Genomic DNA, 15,690 nt, shown 5'->3' on the forward strand with positions numbered 1-15,690 from the left:
GACTATAAAAAGGAAACAAACAAAAGCGCTTGGTTAAAGGTAAATAAAAAGCTGCGAAGACTTTAAAAATCTGCACTGTTCCAGTCTCAGATGATTAAAAACAAAATCCTGCTGGTCACACCCAGGCGATGATCCTAAAGGCTGCCACAACCCTGGTTGTCTGAGGGTTTTTGTTCCGGGCACAACTGTGTCTAAGGCATCTTAGCAACACATCATGAGAAGAGACGTGGCTAAACGGGAGCCAGTGCACATATCTGCACGTGCTCCCCTCAAACTTCTGTTCCACAGTCAGTAAAAACAGCAGCATAGGGGGTCCACGGGTCTGCGTGGTTTGCTGCTGGGTCTGACTCTAAGCTCATGGAGGCTGAACTTCCCACTCTCATAACAAGGACCTGCAGGTCTGAGCACATTCACACCTCTGCGTGGCTCAAGTCCACAGGAGAAACAGGCTGAGCTATGGTGAGTCCTTCCCCAAAAAGGACGCCTAGATTTGTTTGATAAATTTGATCCTCATGGTTCCGTGTCGGGATTACTCTTAAGATACACATTTCTCGGGATGTTAACCTGATGTCATCCCAGATGTGTGGGAAGAGCGCGTGTGTCTCGGATGTGCGCTGTGCTGGCCTCCGCGTCTTTTCTGGGAGCTCCTGTGCCTTCTTCATGCTGATGCCCAGCTGGCCGGAGGGGACTGGGTTAGACCAGTGAAGACTGAAGAGGTGCTTATCTGGTGTCTTAACAGCAAGGAGGAGGTTTGATTTTCTCAAGAAACCACTTAGAACCGTTCTGACGTTGACACCTACTGGCCATCACCCCAAGATCATTGCCAGGCTGGCCTCCCGGGAGCCATGTCCCATACACCTTGGCAGTTGCCAAGCAGACAAATCCACAGGCCTCAGAGACAGGGCCTTCAGTGTTTTGGTGGTCACATAAGCACGTGTCACCTTACGTCATGCTCTATGACAATGTGGACTGCCCATCCTGCTCGGTCTTCCTGCAGCCCCATTGCAGTGCTCTGGGTGGTCAGTCTCAGAGGAGGGACAAAAAGCGAGGCTTACTCTGAGGAACCTTTAGGAAGAGGGCCTTTAACAGAAAGAATAAGAGACAGGAAAACACAGAGCGGGCCACGCAGCAGCAATTGCTGTCGTGTCAGTAAGAAGCACGCCTGCAGGCTTTAGTATGCGTAGTAAGTGGGGAGTGCAAAGGTATTTAAAAACCCAACGTCACCCAGACAGCATGTGATTATTCAGAGACATGTTTGCGATGCAACATTAACCCCCGGCCCGCCTCTTCTCTGCAAACAGCCAAGGTTGTTGGAGCCCATGTACAGTGGCCAGCTTTGGGTGGGTTTCAGTGCCACCAGGTCACCTGGACAATAACGCTGTCCTCAAAGCCTCACCTTGGGGGAACACTGCATTTTAACCCTGTGCCCCAACCTGTGCTTGGAAAGCGCTGCCATTCTTCCAAAACGGACGCTGACAGAAGAATACAAAATAAGAAAGGTGATCATAAATCAAATCACAAAAGAGGTGACCCCCAACAGCCCATTTAAAAAAATCAGGTTTTGTTCTCATCATACATGTCCAAAGAAGGTTCAAGTGTGGAGAATTCACTTTCATACACCAGGCTCCGAGGGGACAAAGAGCTTCGATGAAAGAAGTGACCACCTGGAAAAGGAAGAAGAAAAACAGACTTAGTAGGTCATCAGGCTGACAGTTCCCACATGGCTTGAAGGAAAGAATGTGGATTATCTTCAAAACATCACATTTCCTCAAATATATGTCTATATTTTGGACTCTTATCATGAGAGAAATTACAAGACTTCAGGCATTCCTCAATTTAACCATACTTTAAACAAGTAAATTCCAATGTTCAGGTCCCCAAAAGACTAACCACTGGAGCTCTGCAAAGCAACAGCTGCCTGATGCTGTTACAAAGCCTCTACTTACAAACTTGGAGACTTCTACCCAGGGACCTCTGAGCATGTGGCCAACGCTTGCCCCTCCCATGTGAGCCTGGGATGGAGGGTGCACAGAGCCCCTTCATCACTGGGCAAACTGCGGTTGTGACTTCGAGGCTCTGGTAGGGCACTAAAAAGGTTTTATTTATATTAAGGTTATATCATTATATCGTGCATTTCCCTGATATTTGGCATCTTTTCATGTGCCTATTAATCAATTGTGTATTTTTGTAAAGCATTTTCTTCAAATCTTTTGCCTAAAAAACTGAGTTGTCTTCCTATTAATGATTACACACACACACACACACACACACACACACACATTCTAGAAACAAGTCCTTTGTCAGACATATATATTTTGCAAATATTTTCTTGAGACAGCTAATCCCACATGTGTTTGGATCAGAAATCTGAGGTCCCCTTTCTCCGAGACAGCTGCTTTGAGGTGATTCGTGGCATATTTACCTCCATGTCTCTAAATAATATGCCTGTGCTGATCTTCCCTCTTTTTTTCAGTCTTAAACTTTATCTATTGAATTCCCACTATGGAAGATGAGGACTTCCTCCCACCCCCATTTTCCTCTCTACTATATCCACCCATTTTCCATTGCCCCAATATAATTATAGTTTGGTAAGAAAATTCAGTGTTCACATTATTGATGCTCTTCAGAGCTAAGCCATGCTTGCATTTCCTTTTCTGAATGACTGTGTTTTGGTTTTTAGAGTTTTATTGATGTATAGTTGACATACAACCAAATGCACGTATTTAAAGTGTATCATTTGATGAGTTTTGACCTACGTACACACCCTGAAACCATCTCCGGAATCAAGACCGTGAACAGCTCCCTCAGCTCCCAAGTTCCCTGGTGACTCTCGCAATTCTCCCCCTTCTTCCCACCCTATTCCCACACCCAGGTAAATGCAGGTCAGTTTGCATCTTTCTAGAATTCTATGTAAGTGGACTCATATAGTAATTTATTGGCTCTTACAAATAAAGCTGCTGTGACTATGTTACAAGTTTCAGCATGGACTGTGCTTCCATTTCTTTCAAATGGACACGTAGGAGTGGGAAACTGCGTAGGTGTATGCTGACTTTTCTAAAATTGTTGAACCATTGAACCAGCAGTGCGTGAGAGTTCCAGTTCCTCAGCCTCCTCACCAACACTCAGATGGTCAGTCTTTTATATTTTAGCTATAGTAGGAGTACAGTAGTATCTTATACTGGTTTTAATTTGCATTTCCCTGATATTTGGCATCTTTTCATGTGCCTATTGATTAATTGTGTATTTTTGTAAAGCATTTTCTTCAAATCTTTCGCCTAAAAAACTGAGTTGTCTTCCTATTAATGATTATACACACGCACACACACACACACATTCTAGAAACAAGTTCTTTGTCAGACATATATATTTTGCAAGTATTTTTTCCCAGTTTGTGGCCTGCCTTTTTATTTTCAAACAATGCCCGTTGAAGAGCAAAAGTTTTAAATTTTGATAAAATCCAATTTATTGATTTTTCCTTCTATAGTGGGTGCTTTTTGTGTCAGAATAAAGAAATCTTTGCTGGAAGACAGCTGGTCAAGATGGCAGAGTGGGTAAATGCTGTACTCACCTCCTCTCTTGACCACATCAAAATTACAATTAAACTACAAGACAGACATCATTGAGAATCACCTGAAGTCTAGCTGAACAGAAGTCCTACAATTAAGGACATAGAGAAGAAGCCACCTCAAGACTGTTAGGAGGGGCAGAGACATAGAACAGGTTGGCCCCATACCCATTTGTGGTGGTTAAAAGTCAAGAAGAATATCTGACTGCAGAGGTCCTCCTGAGGAGCAAGGGGTCCCAGTTCCACACCAGGCTCCCAGCCTAGGGTTCTAGTGCCAGGAAGAGAAGTCCCCATAGCTTTTGGTTATGAAAACCAGAGGAGATAGTAGCTGAGTGCGACTAGGGCGGTTGCAGTTCCAGGCGGCGTTACTTTTAAAGGACCTGCACATGGACTTACTCACTGACAGACTCACTCGCCCTGAGCTCCAGCACTGGGTTAGCAGCTTGAAAGGTGCCAGGGACATACAGCAAGGAACTGAAGTGTCTGGCTTCAAAGCCAAGGGCTGGAGGGGCAGCCTTCTTCCAGACAAAAGTGCTGGCAGAAGACATTGTTCCTTTATTGAGCCCTCCACCCTCCCAGTGCACAGACTCAGGCAGCCATCACATCTGGGTCTCCATCAACCTGGCAAACACCATTCGCCCCACCATGGTGATTCCCTGAGACTCTACCCCATCCAACGTGCAGGTCCACCCAAGCCACTTACAGTAGCTTTCTCATACAAACAGCCTGTCTTGGTTCATGCTGTGAACTTTCCTAAAATCTCTCATAGGGTCACAAACCCCAAACAAGTGGCATCTGACCTTGGCATGTCCTGTACCTCTTGCTAAGTGGCCTCAAGCCCAGCACTAGTGGCAGCTGGCCTTGGTTTGCAGCTTAGCCTCTCCCAGTTGCCTCCAAGCCCAGCACAAACGACAACCAGTTGTAAATCACTTTGTAGCTCATACCAGGTGGCCCTGGGCCAGGCAAAAATGGAGGCTGACCTTGGCCTCCACCAGAGCCCCTCAAGAGGCCCCAGATACAACATACCCAGTGGCCAGCTTCAGACCATACCAGGGCACCACCCAATTAGCACCATAAGCAACACACCCAAAGGGCAGACTGGGCAGGCACCAGACCCCACTAAAGTGAATCCTGCTCCATGGGGTCAGCCCTTACGCAATAGCTCCTCAACTGTAGACACAGCCAGTCCTCACAGCCAATCATTCTGAGCATCAATCCCTCCCACTGACGAGTCAACAGCAATCAAGACTCAACTACAACAGGGGGGCACACAAAACCCACACAAGGGACACACCTGGAGCACCTGGCTCAGGTGACCAGGGAGACTGTGCTACTGGGCTCCACAGGACACCTACTATATAAGGCCACTCTACCAAGACCGAGAGACATAGCAGCCCTACCTAATACATTAAAAACAACAACAAAAAATACATACACAGAAAGTCAGCTAAAATGCTGAGATAGAGAACATGTTTCAAATGAAAGAACAGAACAAAATTCCAGAAAAAGAACTAAACAAAATGGAGATAAGCAATCTACCAGATGCAGAGTTCAAAACACTGGTTATAAGGATGCTCAAGGAACTTAAGGGAAGAATAGAGGAACTTAGTGGGAACCTACACAAAGAACTAGAAACCATAAAAAAGGACTAGTCATACAAAGTGTGATAAAAAAATATAGTGAATGTTTAAATTAAAAAAAAATTATTACAGTAAAAGACACATTGCCATTAATCCCCCTCAAAATACTCCCCCTCACTTTGAACACACTTATCGCATCGTTCTTTCTACTTTCTGAAACAGTTCTAGAAGTCCTATTTTGTGAGTGTCTTTACTTTATCCTCCATCATGACAATACTCTGTATCACACATCACTTCTGGTACGGCAATTTCTGTCAAATAAAAACATTGCAGTGTGTCCTCATACATCTTATCCACTGCATCTAGTACTGTGTGACTTCTGGCTCTTTTCCAAAGTCAAAATGAGCCTGAAAGGTAAACATTTTCAATCGATTCAGGACATCAAGACAGCCACGACAGTGCAACTAAAGACACTCACAAAAGAGGACTTCCAGAACTTCTTTAGAAAGTGGCAAGAACGATGGGAAAAGTGTGTTCAAAATGAGGGGGAGTATTTTGAAGGTGATTAATGGCAATGTGTCATTTACTGTAATAAATTTTTTAAATTTAAACACTCACTGTAATTTTTGATCACACCTCATAAATGAAGACTACAACGAGTGAAATGAAGAATACATTAGAGGGAATCAACAGTGTATTAGATGAAGTAGAGGATTGAAACAGCAATTTGGAAGACAATGTAGTGGAAAACACCCAATCAGAACAGCAGAAATAAAAACAAATAAAGAAAATGAGGATAGTTTAAGGGGCTTCTGGTATAACATCAAGTATACTGACATTCGCATCATAGAGGTATTAGAAAGAGAAGGGAGAGAACAGGAATTGAAAACCTATTTGAAGAAATAACTGAAAACTTTCCTAACCTGGCAACGTAAATAGATATACAAGCCCAAGAAGCACAGAGTCCCAAACAAGATTAACCCAAAGAGGCCCACACCAAGACCCATCATAATTAAAATGCCAAAGTTTAAACACAAAGAGAGAATCTTTTTTTTTAATTAAGAATCTAATTAAGAATGTAGTAGGTAATTTATTATATATAGTCTCATTATATCAACCTTACAAGGTGGACATTCCCTAAAAAGAAGTTGTTTCCTACAAAAAGAGAATCTTAAAAGCAGCAGAAGCAGTTAGTTACCTACAAGGGAGCTCTCATAAGACTGTCAGTTGATTTCTCAACAGAAGCTTTGCAGGCCAGAAGGGATTGCATGAAATATTCAAAGTGATAAAAGCAAGGACCTACAACAATAATTACTCTACCTAGCAAAGCAATCATTTAGAATCAAAGGACAGGTAGAGAGTTTCCCAGACAAGAAAAAGCTAAGGGAGTTCATCACCCCCAAACCAGTATTACAAAAAATATTAAAGGGACAAGAAGAAGGAGGAAGAGGAGGAGGAAGAGGTGGGGGAAAGAAGATAAAAAATATGAATAATGAAATGGTAATAATTACATATCTATCAATAATTACTTCAAATGCAAATGCTCCAATCAAAAGACATAGGGTGGCTGAATGGATAAGAAAACAAGACCCATATATATGCTGCCTACAAGAGACCCACTTCAGATCGAAAGTAAAGTGATAAAGTGATAGTAAAACCAGGCATCCTGATTTCCAATCTTAGGGATAAGGGTTTCTTTCTTCTTCTTCTTCTTTATTTATTGTTTTTAGTGAAAGTTTTACTTCTTTTCCAATTTGGATGCCCTTTTCCCCCCTTTCTTCTGCCTCCACCCCCCCCCCCACCCACTCCGGTTCAAGCCGTTGTTTCTCAGTCTAGTTGTGTAGGACACAGCTCCCTGGCCCATGCTGGTATTATGAGCCTTGCGCTCCCCCCAGCTGAGGCAGTTGGTCGCCAGTCATCAGCTGGCCACTCACAGCAGCTCATGGCAGCTCTTGCCAGCTGCCGGCCACTCATGGCAGCACACAGCAGCCCACGCCCACCTACGGCTTTTCACAGCTGCCCACCTCCAAGGAGAGCCATTGTTCACAATCTTAGCTGTAGAGGGGGCAGCTCACTGGCCCATGTGGGAATCGGACCGGCGACCTCAAGCATTAGGAGCACTGTCGTGCGGGGCGGCCTGCGGGGTCTCAGCTCCTGCTCCCCACATAAGAACGCAGGACATGGTGAGGCCAAAAAGGAATACCCACGGAGCCATAGATACGGGAGTCATGCCACTGTATTCTCGCTGGCGGCTGGGTTGGAGACACAGGAAGCAGGAGCCACACTGTCCGCAACCCGCCATCCTAACTGCAATCCGCACTTGCCAGCCACCATCTTCTTGCTAGCCCCCATTTGCGGCTAGCATAGCCACAGCAGTTATATTAGTGCCCAATGGCTCACTGGTTACAGCTGACGGCCAACTAGCCACAGCTGATGGCCATCCAATCACAATTGGCCATTTACTACCTGAGCCAGCACCTTTCCACGTGAGGCCGAGAGCCTGGAAACTGCACTCCTGGCTCTGTCCCCACACTCCACCCATACGTGGTCTCGCCTCACAATCTACGCGACAAGCATCTTCTGCGAGGGCCCCTGTGCGAGGAGCCTGGAGTTGAATGCAATATCTTAGACACAGCCAGGCTCTCTGGGCACAGCCAGGGTTTCTCAGGGCACCACCAGTACTTCTGGGCACAGCCAGACTTCCTGGGCTTCTTAGGGTACCACCAGTCTCCCCGGGCACAGCCAGGGCTTCTCAGGGCACCGCCACTCTCTCTGGACACAGCCTGACTTCCTGGGCACAGCCAGGGCCTCTCAGGGCACTGCCACTCTCTCTGGGCACAGCCAGACTTCCTGGGCTCAGGGGCTCTCAGGGCACTGCCACTCTCTCTGGGCACTGCCAGAATTCCTGGGCTCAGCCAGGGCTCTCAGGGCACTGCCACTCTCTCTGGGCCTCTCAGGGTACCATGCTGGAACAACAGCGACTCACAGTCAAGGTGCTTACATATTCTCGATGGTGGCCGGTCAAGACACAAAAGGAAACATCCGCCAGTTCCACTACATGGTGGTATGTTCAAGCGGTCCATTAAATTAGGGATAGAAGGCAATTCTCCATAGTCCATAGTAATTCGCCAGGGCTGTCCTGGGGGTGAGGGATGACCTTGACCTCACCCTCAGCTCCCATGGAGGACTCAGCAAGCGTTTCCTCCTGGGATAAGTCCCACATCCGGGCTGCGTCAGCAAGCACTTCCCAGCCCACAGGGCCGCAACAACCTTTGCTTTCTCTGGCCTCTGCTGGTTGGGGAACCGTCCACCTCTTCCCACCTCTCCACGGGGGTCCAGCTCTCTGGCAGCTGCTCCTCCTGGTCTTCTTGAGACTGAGTGTTCATATGCACAAACTGCTCCACCACCCTCTGGAGAGCTTTGGCCGGCGCGCGATGTGTCGTGCGGGGCGGCCTGCGGGGTCTCAGCTCCCGCTCCCCACATAAGAACGCAGGACATGGTGAGGCCAAAAAGGAACACCCACGGAGCCATAGATATGGGAGTCATGCCACTATATTCTCGCTGGCGGCTGGGTTGGAGACACAGGAAGCCGGAGCCACACTGTCCGCAACCCGCCATCCTAACTGCAATCCGCACTTGCCAGCCACCATCTTCTTGCTAGCCCCCCATTTTCTGCTAGCCTAGCCACAGCAGTTATATTAGTGCCCAATGGCTCACTGGTTACAGCTGATGGCCAACTAGCCACAGCTGATGGCCATCCAATCACAGTTGATGGCCATTTACTACCTGAGCCAGCACCTTTGCACGGGAGGCCGAGAGCCTGGAAACTGCTCCTGGCTCTGTCCCCACAAGCACGGTGCTCCAACCACCTGAGCCAGCGGGCCAGCCCATGGGATAAGTTTTTAATAATTCACCATTACTTAAGTATGATGTTTGCTGTAGTTTTGAAAATACCCATTATTTGATAAGGAAGTGCTCTTTTTTTCCCTAGTTTGCTAAAAGTTATTTTCTTTTTAAAACAAGAAATGGGTGTTAATTTTAGCAAGTATTTTTTCTGTATCTACTAAGCTAAAAACCTGACTTTCCACCTTTATTCAGTTATGTTGAATCACACTGATTTTCAACCTTCACTTTTGGAATAAATCTAACTTGTTTGTAAATTTTTCCTATTTATATATTGTCATATTCATTTAGCTAATATTTTATTTAGAATATTTGCATCTATATTCATAAAAGAAATTAATCTGTAATTTTTCTTTCTTGTAATGTCTTTGTCATGATTTGTTATTAATGCTATGCTGGTCTTGTTGAAGGACATGAGATTTTTTCTTTTTCTATTTTCTGGATAAATTTGTGTAAGACTGGTGCTATTTCTTCCTTAATGTTAAATAATTTAACAGCAAAACCATCTAGGCCTAGAGTTTTTTTTTTTTTTGAGGGAGGATTTTAAACTATGGATTTAATTTATTGCCTAGATGTAGTAGAATTCAGATGTCCTGTTTTTTTTGGTGTAAATTCTGGTACCTTGTATTTTTTCAAAGAATTTGTCCACTTCATTTAAATTTCAGAATTTATTAGCATCATGTGGTCATAATACTTTTATTATTAATTTTTAAAATTGTAATAAAAAACACATAACATGAAATTTGCCATCTTAATTTTTATGTGTACAGTTCAGTAGTGTTAAATTTGTTCACATTCTGAAACAGATCTGCTGGGGAACAGAACTTTTTCATCTTGCAAATCTGAAAGTCTAATCCCGTTAAACAACAACTTCCCCTTTCCCCTCTCCCTAACCCTGACAATCACCATTCAACTTTCAGTTTTTATGAATTTTATTACTTTTAATGTGTGTAGGCTCTGTAGTGATGCTCCCTTTTCCATTCTGGATATTGGTCATTTGGGTCTTTTTTCTTGAGCAGTAGAGGTTTGTTAATTTTATTAGTCTTTTCAAAGACATAACTTTGTGCTTGATTTTTTTCTATAGGTATTTGTTTTCCACTGAATTAATTTATGATCTTTATTATTTCCTTAATTTAATTTAATTTGATGTTTTTTATTTGAGAGAAATGCTTAGAACACCGATTTTAGCCTTTCTTCTGTTCTAATATAGGCATTTAAGGCCACAGATTTCCCTCTATCATGGCTTTAGCTGCATCACACAAGTTTTGATATGTACACCAATTCATAGCAGTATTATTCACAATGGCACAGAGGTGGAAGCAACCAAAATGTCCATCAGTGTATCAAAGGATGAATGGATGAACAAACTATTATATATATATCTCTCCATAAAAGGGCATGAAGTACTGATACATGCATGCTACAATGTGGGCCATAATTGAAAACATGCTAATGAAAGAAGCTAGACACAAAGGTCACATTCTGTATGATTCCATTTATTTGCAGTATCCAGAATAGGGATATCCACAGAGTCAGAACACAGACAGGTAGTTACCAGGGGCTGGTGGGAGGTGGGGGTGGAGGGGAGAGAGGAATCAGGGGACTCTACTTAATTGGTAGGGGTCTCCTTTTGCTGTGATGAAAACTTTTAGAACTAAACAGAGATGGTGATTACACAACATTGTGAATATACTAAGTGCAATTATTAAAATGGTTAATTTCATGTTATATGAATTTCTTCTCAATTAAAAGTTATCTTTTTTTGTGTGTTTTTCAGTTTTTCTTTTTTTTTTGAGTTTTATTACAATCTTGGGGTGGTTTTCTTCAATCTGTGGTTTGATGTCTTTTGTCAATTTTGTAAAATTCTCAGCCATTATCTCGTCAAATACGAGGACGGACAACTAAGTTCGCGAACTCATCCTAGAAAATGTGTTACACACCTCATTGCTGAATATCACTACAGTCACCTTCAATATCACTACAGTCACCCCTTGGGAAGCTATGCACTGATGCCAGCGCCTAGTCCATCCTTCAAAGCCATTTTGGAACTCTTTTTTTCTGGAATGGCCATCAGAGCTGTCATCATATTACCCTTGATGTCCTGAATGTCATCAAAATGTCTTCCTTTCAATATTTCCTTTATCTTTGGGTAAAGAAAGAAGTCACTGGGGGCCAGATCAGGTGAGTAGGGAGGGTGTTCCAATACAGTTATTTGTTTACTGGCTAAAAACTCCCTCACAGACAGTGCCATGTGAACTGGTGCATTGTCATGATGCAAGAGCCATGAATTGTTGGCCAAAAGTTCAGGTCATCTAACTTTTTCATGCAGCCTTTTCAGCAATTCCCAAACAGTAAACTTGGTTAACTGTGTCCAGTTGGTACAAATTCATAATGAATAATCCCTCTGGTATCAAAAAAGGTTAGCAACATCGTTGCAACAAGTATGTGAACTTTATTGTCAGACCTTGTATTGCTTTGCCTCAATCTATCTCCTCTCTCTCTCTCTCTCTCTCTCTCTCTCTCTCTCTCTCTCTCTCTCTCTCTCCCCCTCCCTCCTTTCTTCCCTCTCTCCCTCCCTCTCTCCTGCTTCAGGTTGGATTTCTCCTGTATTACAGTTCACAAGTTCTTTCTTCAGCAACATTTAAGTTGGTGTTAAACCTTTTATTGAGTTACTACTTTCATTCGTTATGTTTTTCAGTCTTCACATTCAATTCTTTGTTGTTTCCATTTAGTTGCTGCAGTTATCCATCTTTTCATTGGTTTCCTAAACATGCTAAAAGTTATTTTAAAGTCTGTGTCTGCTATTTCCAATATTTGTGTTTCTTGTAGATCTATTTCTATTCTTCGGTTTTCCTCTTTTTTGGTCATTTGATCTTTTGGTATGCTTATTTCTTTTTTCTTTTTATTATTCTTTCTTAATTAAAGTATAGTTGACATATAATATTATATTACTTTCAGCTGTACAACATAGTGATTCTACATTTATATAGTTTATGATGTGATCACCATTATAAGTCTGTTAATCATCTGTCACCAAAGTTATTATGATATTGTTGGCTATGTTCCCTATGCTGTACATTATATCTCTTTGATTTTTTATTTTATAACTGGAAGTTTGTACTCCTTAATCCCCATCACCCTTTTCACCCCCCTCCCCTCTGGCAACAACCACTTTTTTCTCTGTATTTATGAGTCTGTTTGTTTTGTTTGTTCACTTGTTTGTTTGTTTGCTTTTTAGAATTCCACATATAAGTGAGGTCATGTGCTATTTGTCTTAGTCTTACTTATTTCCCTTAGCATGATTCCCTCTAGGTCTATCCATGCTGTCATAAATGGCAAGGTTACATTCTTTATTGCTGAGTAATATTCCATTGTATATATAATGGTATGTCTGGTATTTTTTATGGATTGCTAGATATTATATATGAAAAATATAGAGATAATCCAAGGCTGCTGATGGTGGTATCTTCCTCCAGACGGTTTCCTATTGTCTTGGGAAGGGACACATCACTTTTACAATATGGGCATATCACTTTATTTAGAAATTAAGTAGATGCAGAGTTGGCCTTCAGTCTTTGAGATGGCTAGTCAAATTCTGGTTCATCTTCTAGTTGCAGGGTGCAGACCTTTGGGAATCCCAATGAAAAGCCTAGGGTGTTTTTCAGGGCTAGTCCTCCTTGGTAGGCCCTGAACTCCAAGTTCGGTCTCATGAGCACAGTAAGACTGCCTGAGCTGCCCTCATCTCTCAGTCTTTCAGCCACATTTTGGCCACTTCTTAACTATTGTTTATGAATTAGCAAACACCTCAAATGCCCAGTGTGGAACTTTCCTTTTCTCTGGGCTCTTGGCAACTAAACTCCTCACTGCTTGACAGCTCTTCAATGTTTTAAAATAGAATGTCTTTTAAAATGCTTTTTCCATTTTTCTGATTGTGCTTGGTATGACGAATGGACTGAAACAAGCTAGTATGACATTACCAGAAGCAGAAACCTAATCAACTTATTTTCAATGGCTGAGAGTTCCCTTAGAGTGGTTCAAGTCCCTTCTAGACTTTAGAATCCTGAAATTCATGAATGCAATTAAAAAAATAAAGAGAAGATTTTACAATTCTCTGCAAAACATAGGTATCTGATATGGGTGTTGTCCTATTTGCTGTTTTATATCTTTCTTCCCCAGTTAGACTCATGGGTACTACTCACATGTACTGTTTCAGTCTCCTCACACTGTGCCCAAAAATACTCCATAAAATTGAGTTGATTGGGATGTATACTATGCCAATTAGAGATCACTCACTTTTGTCCAAACAGTTTTAACTTGGAATTATCTCAGCATAAAACAAAGAGGGCTTTCGCACTAAGAAACAATCAAGAAGCCAGGAATTACACAATAACTAAGACATGGAAACAACCGAAATGCCCATCGGTAGATGACTGGATTTAGAAATCATGGTACATTCATACAATGGAGTATTAGCCATAAAGAAGAATGAAATCTTACCACTTGCAATGATATGAATGGACTAGAAAACATTATGCCAAGTGAAATAAGATATAAGAATAAATGAACAAACTTATCAGAAACAGTCTCAGAGACATAGAGAAAAAACTGAGAGTTGCTAGATGGGAGGAGGTGAGGATGAGGCAGAAGGTGAGGGATTAGAAGCACAAATCGGTAACCACAAGATGCCACGGGGACAGGAAAGACAGTTTGGGGAATGTAATCAACAATGCTGTAAAGATTTTGTAGTGTGTCCAAGACCAGTTCTTGGACGGTGTAGATGCCAGACCACTGCAGTGTACACCTGAAGTTGAAGCTGAGTAATAATGAATGTCAACTGTAATTTTTACTCCACAGGATGTGGAGTACAGCATAGGGAATAGAGTCAGTGGAATTGTAACAGCTACATACGATGATGTCAGAGGGGTAGTAGATTGGGAGCGGGGGGTTATCACTTTGTGAGGGGTATAAATGTTTTGTACACCTGAAACTAATAAAAAAAAAGAAGTAAAAATTATTTGTTACAAAATAGTCAAGGGATATAAAGTATAGCATAGAGAATATAGCCAGTACTGTAATAACTACATATAGTGCCAGGTGGGTACCAGACTAATTGAGGGGGATCACTTTGTAAATTATATAAATGTCTAACCACTATGCTGTACACCAGAAATAATACAAAATAATGCTGTAATGTTAACTATAATTGTAAATAAATAATAAATAACTTGATAAGAGGAAAAAATATTTTAAAAAAAAGAAAAAAAAGCCAGGGATTAACTGCTGCTTGTTATTTGTTTATCATCAGTTTTAGTACTTATATGACATTCATAAAAATTATGAAGATTTTAAATAACTGAATTGTCCATCAATTGAGAACTGATTTAATATGTAATACAATGCATTTGTTAATATTAAAGAGATTGAGGCAGACAGATCTGTATGCACTGATGTGGAATAATCTCCAAATATTGGGATTAGAAGAATATTATGGTCCACATATTCTTTTTTGGATAATCCATTGTTTCTTATATTCTTGGTCTCAAATTTTAAGTACTTGTTTTCTGATTCAGTTCCAGCAAAGAACAAATGGAAATCTGTCTATGCCTTGAAATTGCGAGCTTTTGTAAGAAGGAATTTTAGACAGTTAAGGGAAATGTTGGTGCAGATGCCAAATGGGAACAGAGTTCCGCAGAGGAGAGCCGTTTAGGAGAAACTTGTCAGTTTAAGATGAAGACAGGAAACATTCAAAAAACCATAGATCCTTCCTGCTCACAGATGTAACCATTTAGAGTATCTGTGACGACATTTGTGAAGCCCTTTTCTTAGATTTCTGGGCTTCAAAGGTGTAAAGTTTTTTCTGGGGATGTAACATTTAATTCTTAAAACACCCTATGTTGATTTGTCATCTGTAACTGTCAGCTGTAACTCTCTTCTGTGGATATAAGGCAGGGATTCTTTTGTTTGGCAGAAAGAAAGAGCTTTTTTTTTTCCTTTGAGCTAAAGAAAAATTATCAGACCAGTGATCAGTAGATAATTTGTCTTAAAGCTATGTGTAGAAGAGATTTTGTTGGGGAACGGCAATGAATATATTATACTAATCCTTGTCTTATAAAGGTGTGAGCGAAATAACATGCTTCTCTATGCACACAACCTCTCTGGAAGTACACATACAGGCCACAGAGATGGCAGAGGGAGGTGGGGGACTGGGGCAGGGTGGGAGGGAGATGGACTTCTCACCTTACAGCCTTTTGTACTATTGTGACCTTTGGTTTCTACCATGTACATATATTATTCATAAAAATAATTTAAAATTACTTCTAAGTACAAGAAGTAGGGGATAAAGGGGGAAAACTCAATATTTATATATAATTTCACAACAACCCCACAAGATAGATACGTTATTCTTATTTCCTAGAGAGGAACACTGAGGCTCAGAGAGATGAAATCACTTACTCAAAATCACAAAGCTAGAAGTAGAATCTGGGTAAAACTGAATCTAAAGCTAAGTTATCTTTCACTTTTATAGTCTTAATACATAAGTACCTTAAATTATAGTTACAATCAAACTGCAAAAGATGGTCAACAATGATTTAAGCTCCCCAGTTGCAACACTACTGACCTGTTTGTTTCCCATGATGCATA

The 15,690-nt window shown here is 41.8% G+C and overlaps 1 protein-coding gene across 2 annotated transcripts in view; it reads right to left on the bottom strand.

Annotated features, from left to right (window-relative positions):
* Window positions 1-262: 262 nt before the first annotated feature.
* The window catches only part of RNF130 (ring finger protein 130), a 114,908-nt gene continuing 99,480 nt past the window's right edge, over window positions 263-15,690 (bottom strand). For both annotated transcript variants that reach the window (XM_033096777.1, XM_033096775.1), the window contains one exon: window positions 263-1,664. In XM_033096777.1, the coding sequence (XP_032952668.1) occupies window positions 1,555-1,664 (110 nt within the window). In that variant the 3' untranslated portion in view covers window positions 263-1,554. The remainder of the gene's footprint in view (window positions 1,665-15,690) is intronic.

This window comes from Rhinolophus ferrumequinum, chromosome 24 (genome assembly GCF_004115265.2).
Source record: "Rhinolophus ferrumequinum isolate MPI-CBG mRhiFer1 chromosome 24, mRhiFer1_v1.p, whole genome shotgun sequence".
NCBI lineage: Eukaryota > Metazoa > Chordata > Mammalia > Chiroptera > Rhinolophidae > Rhinolophus > Rhinolophus ferrumequinum.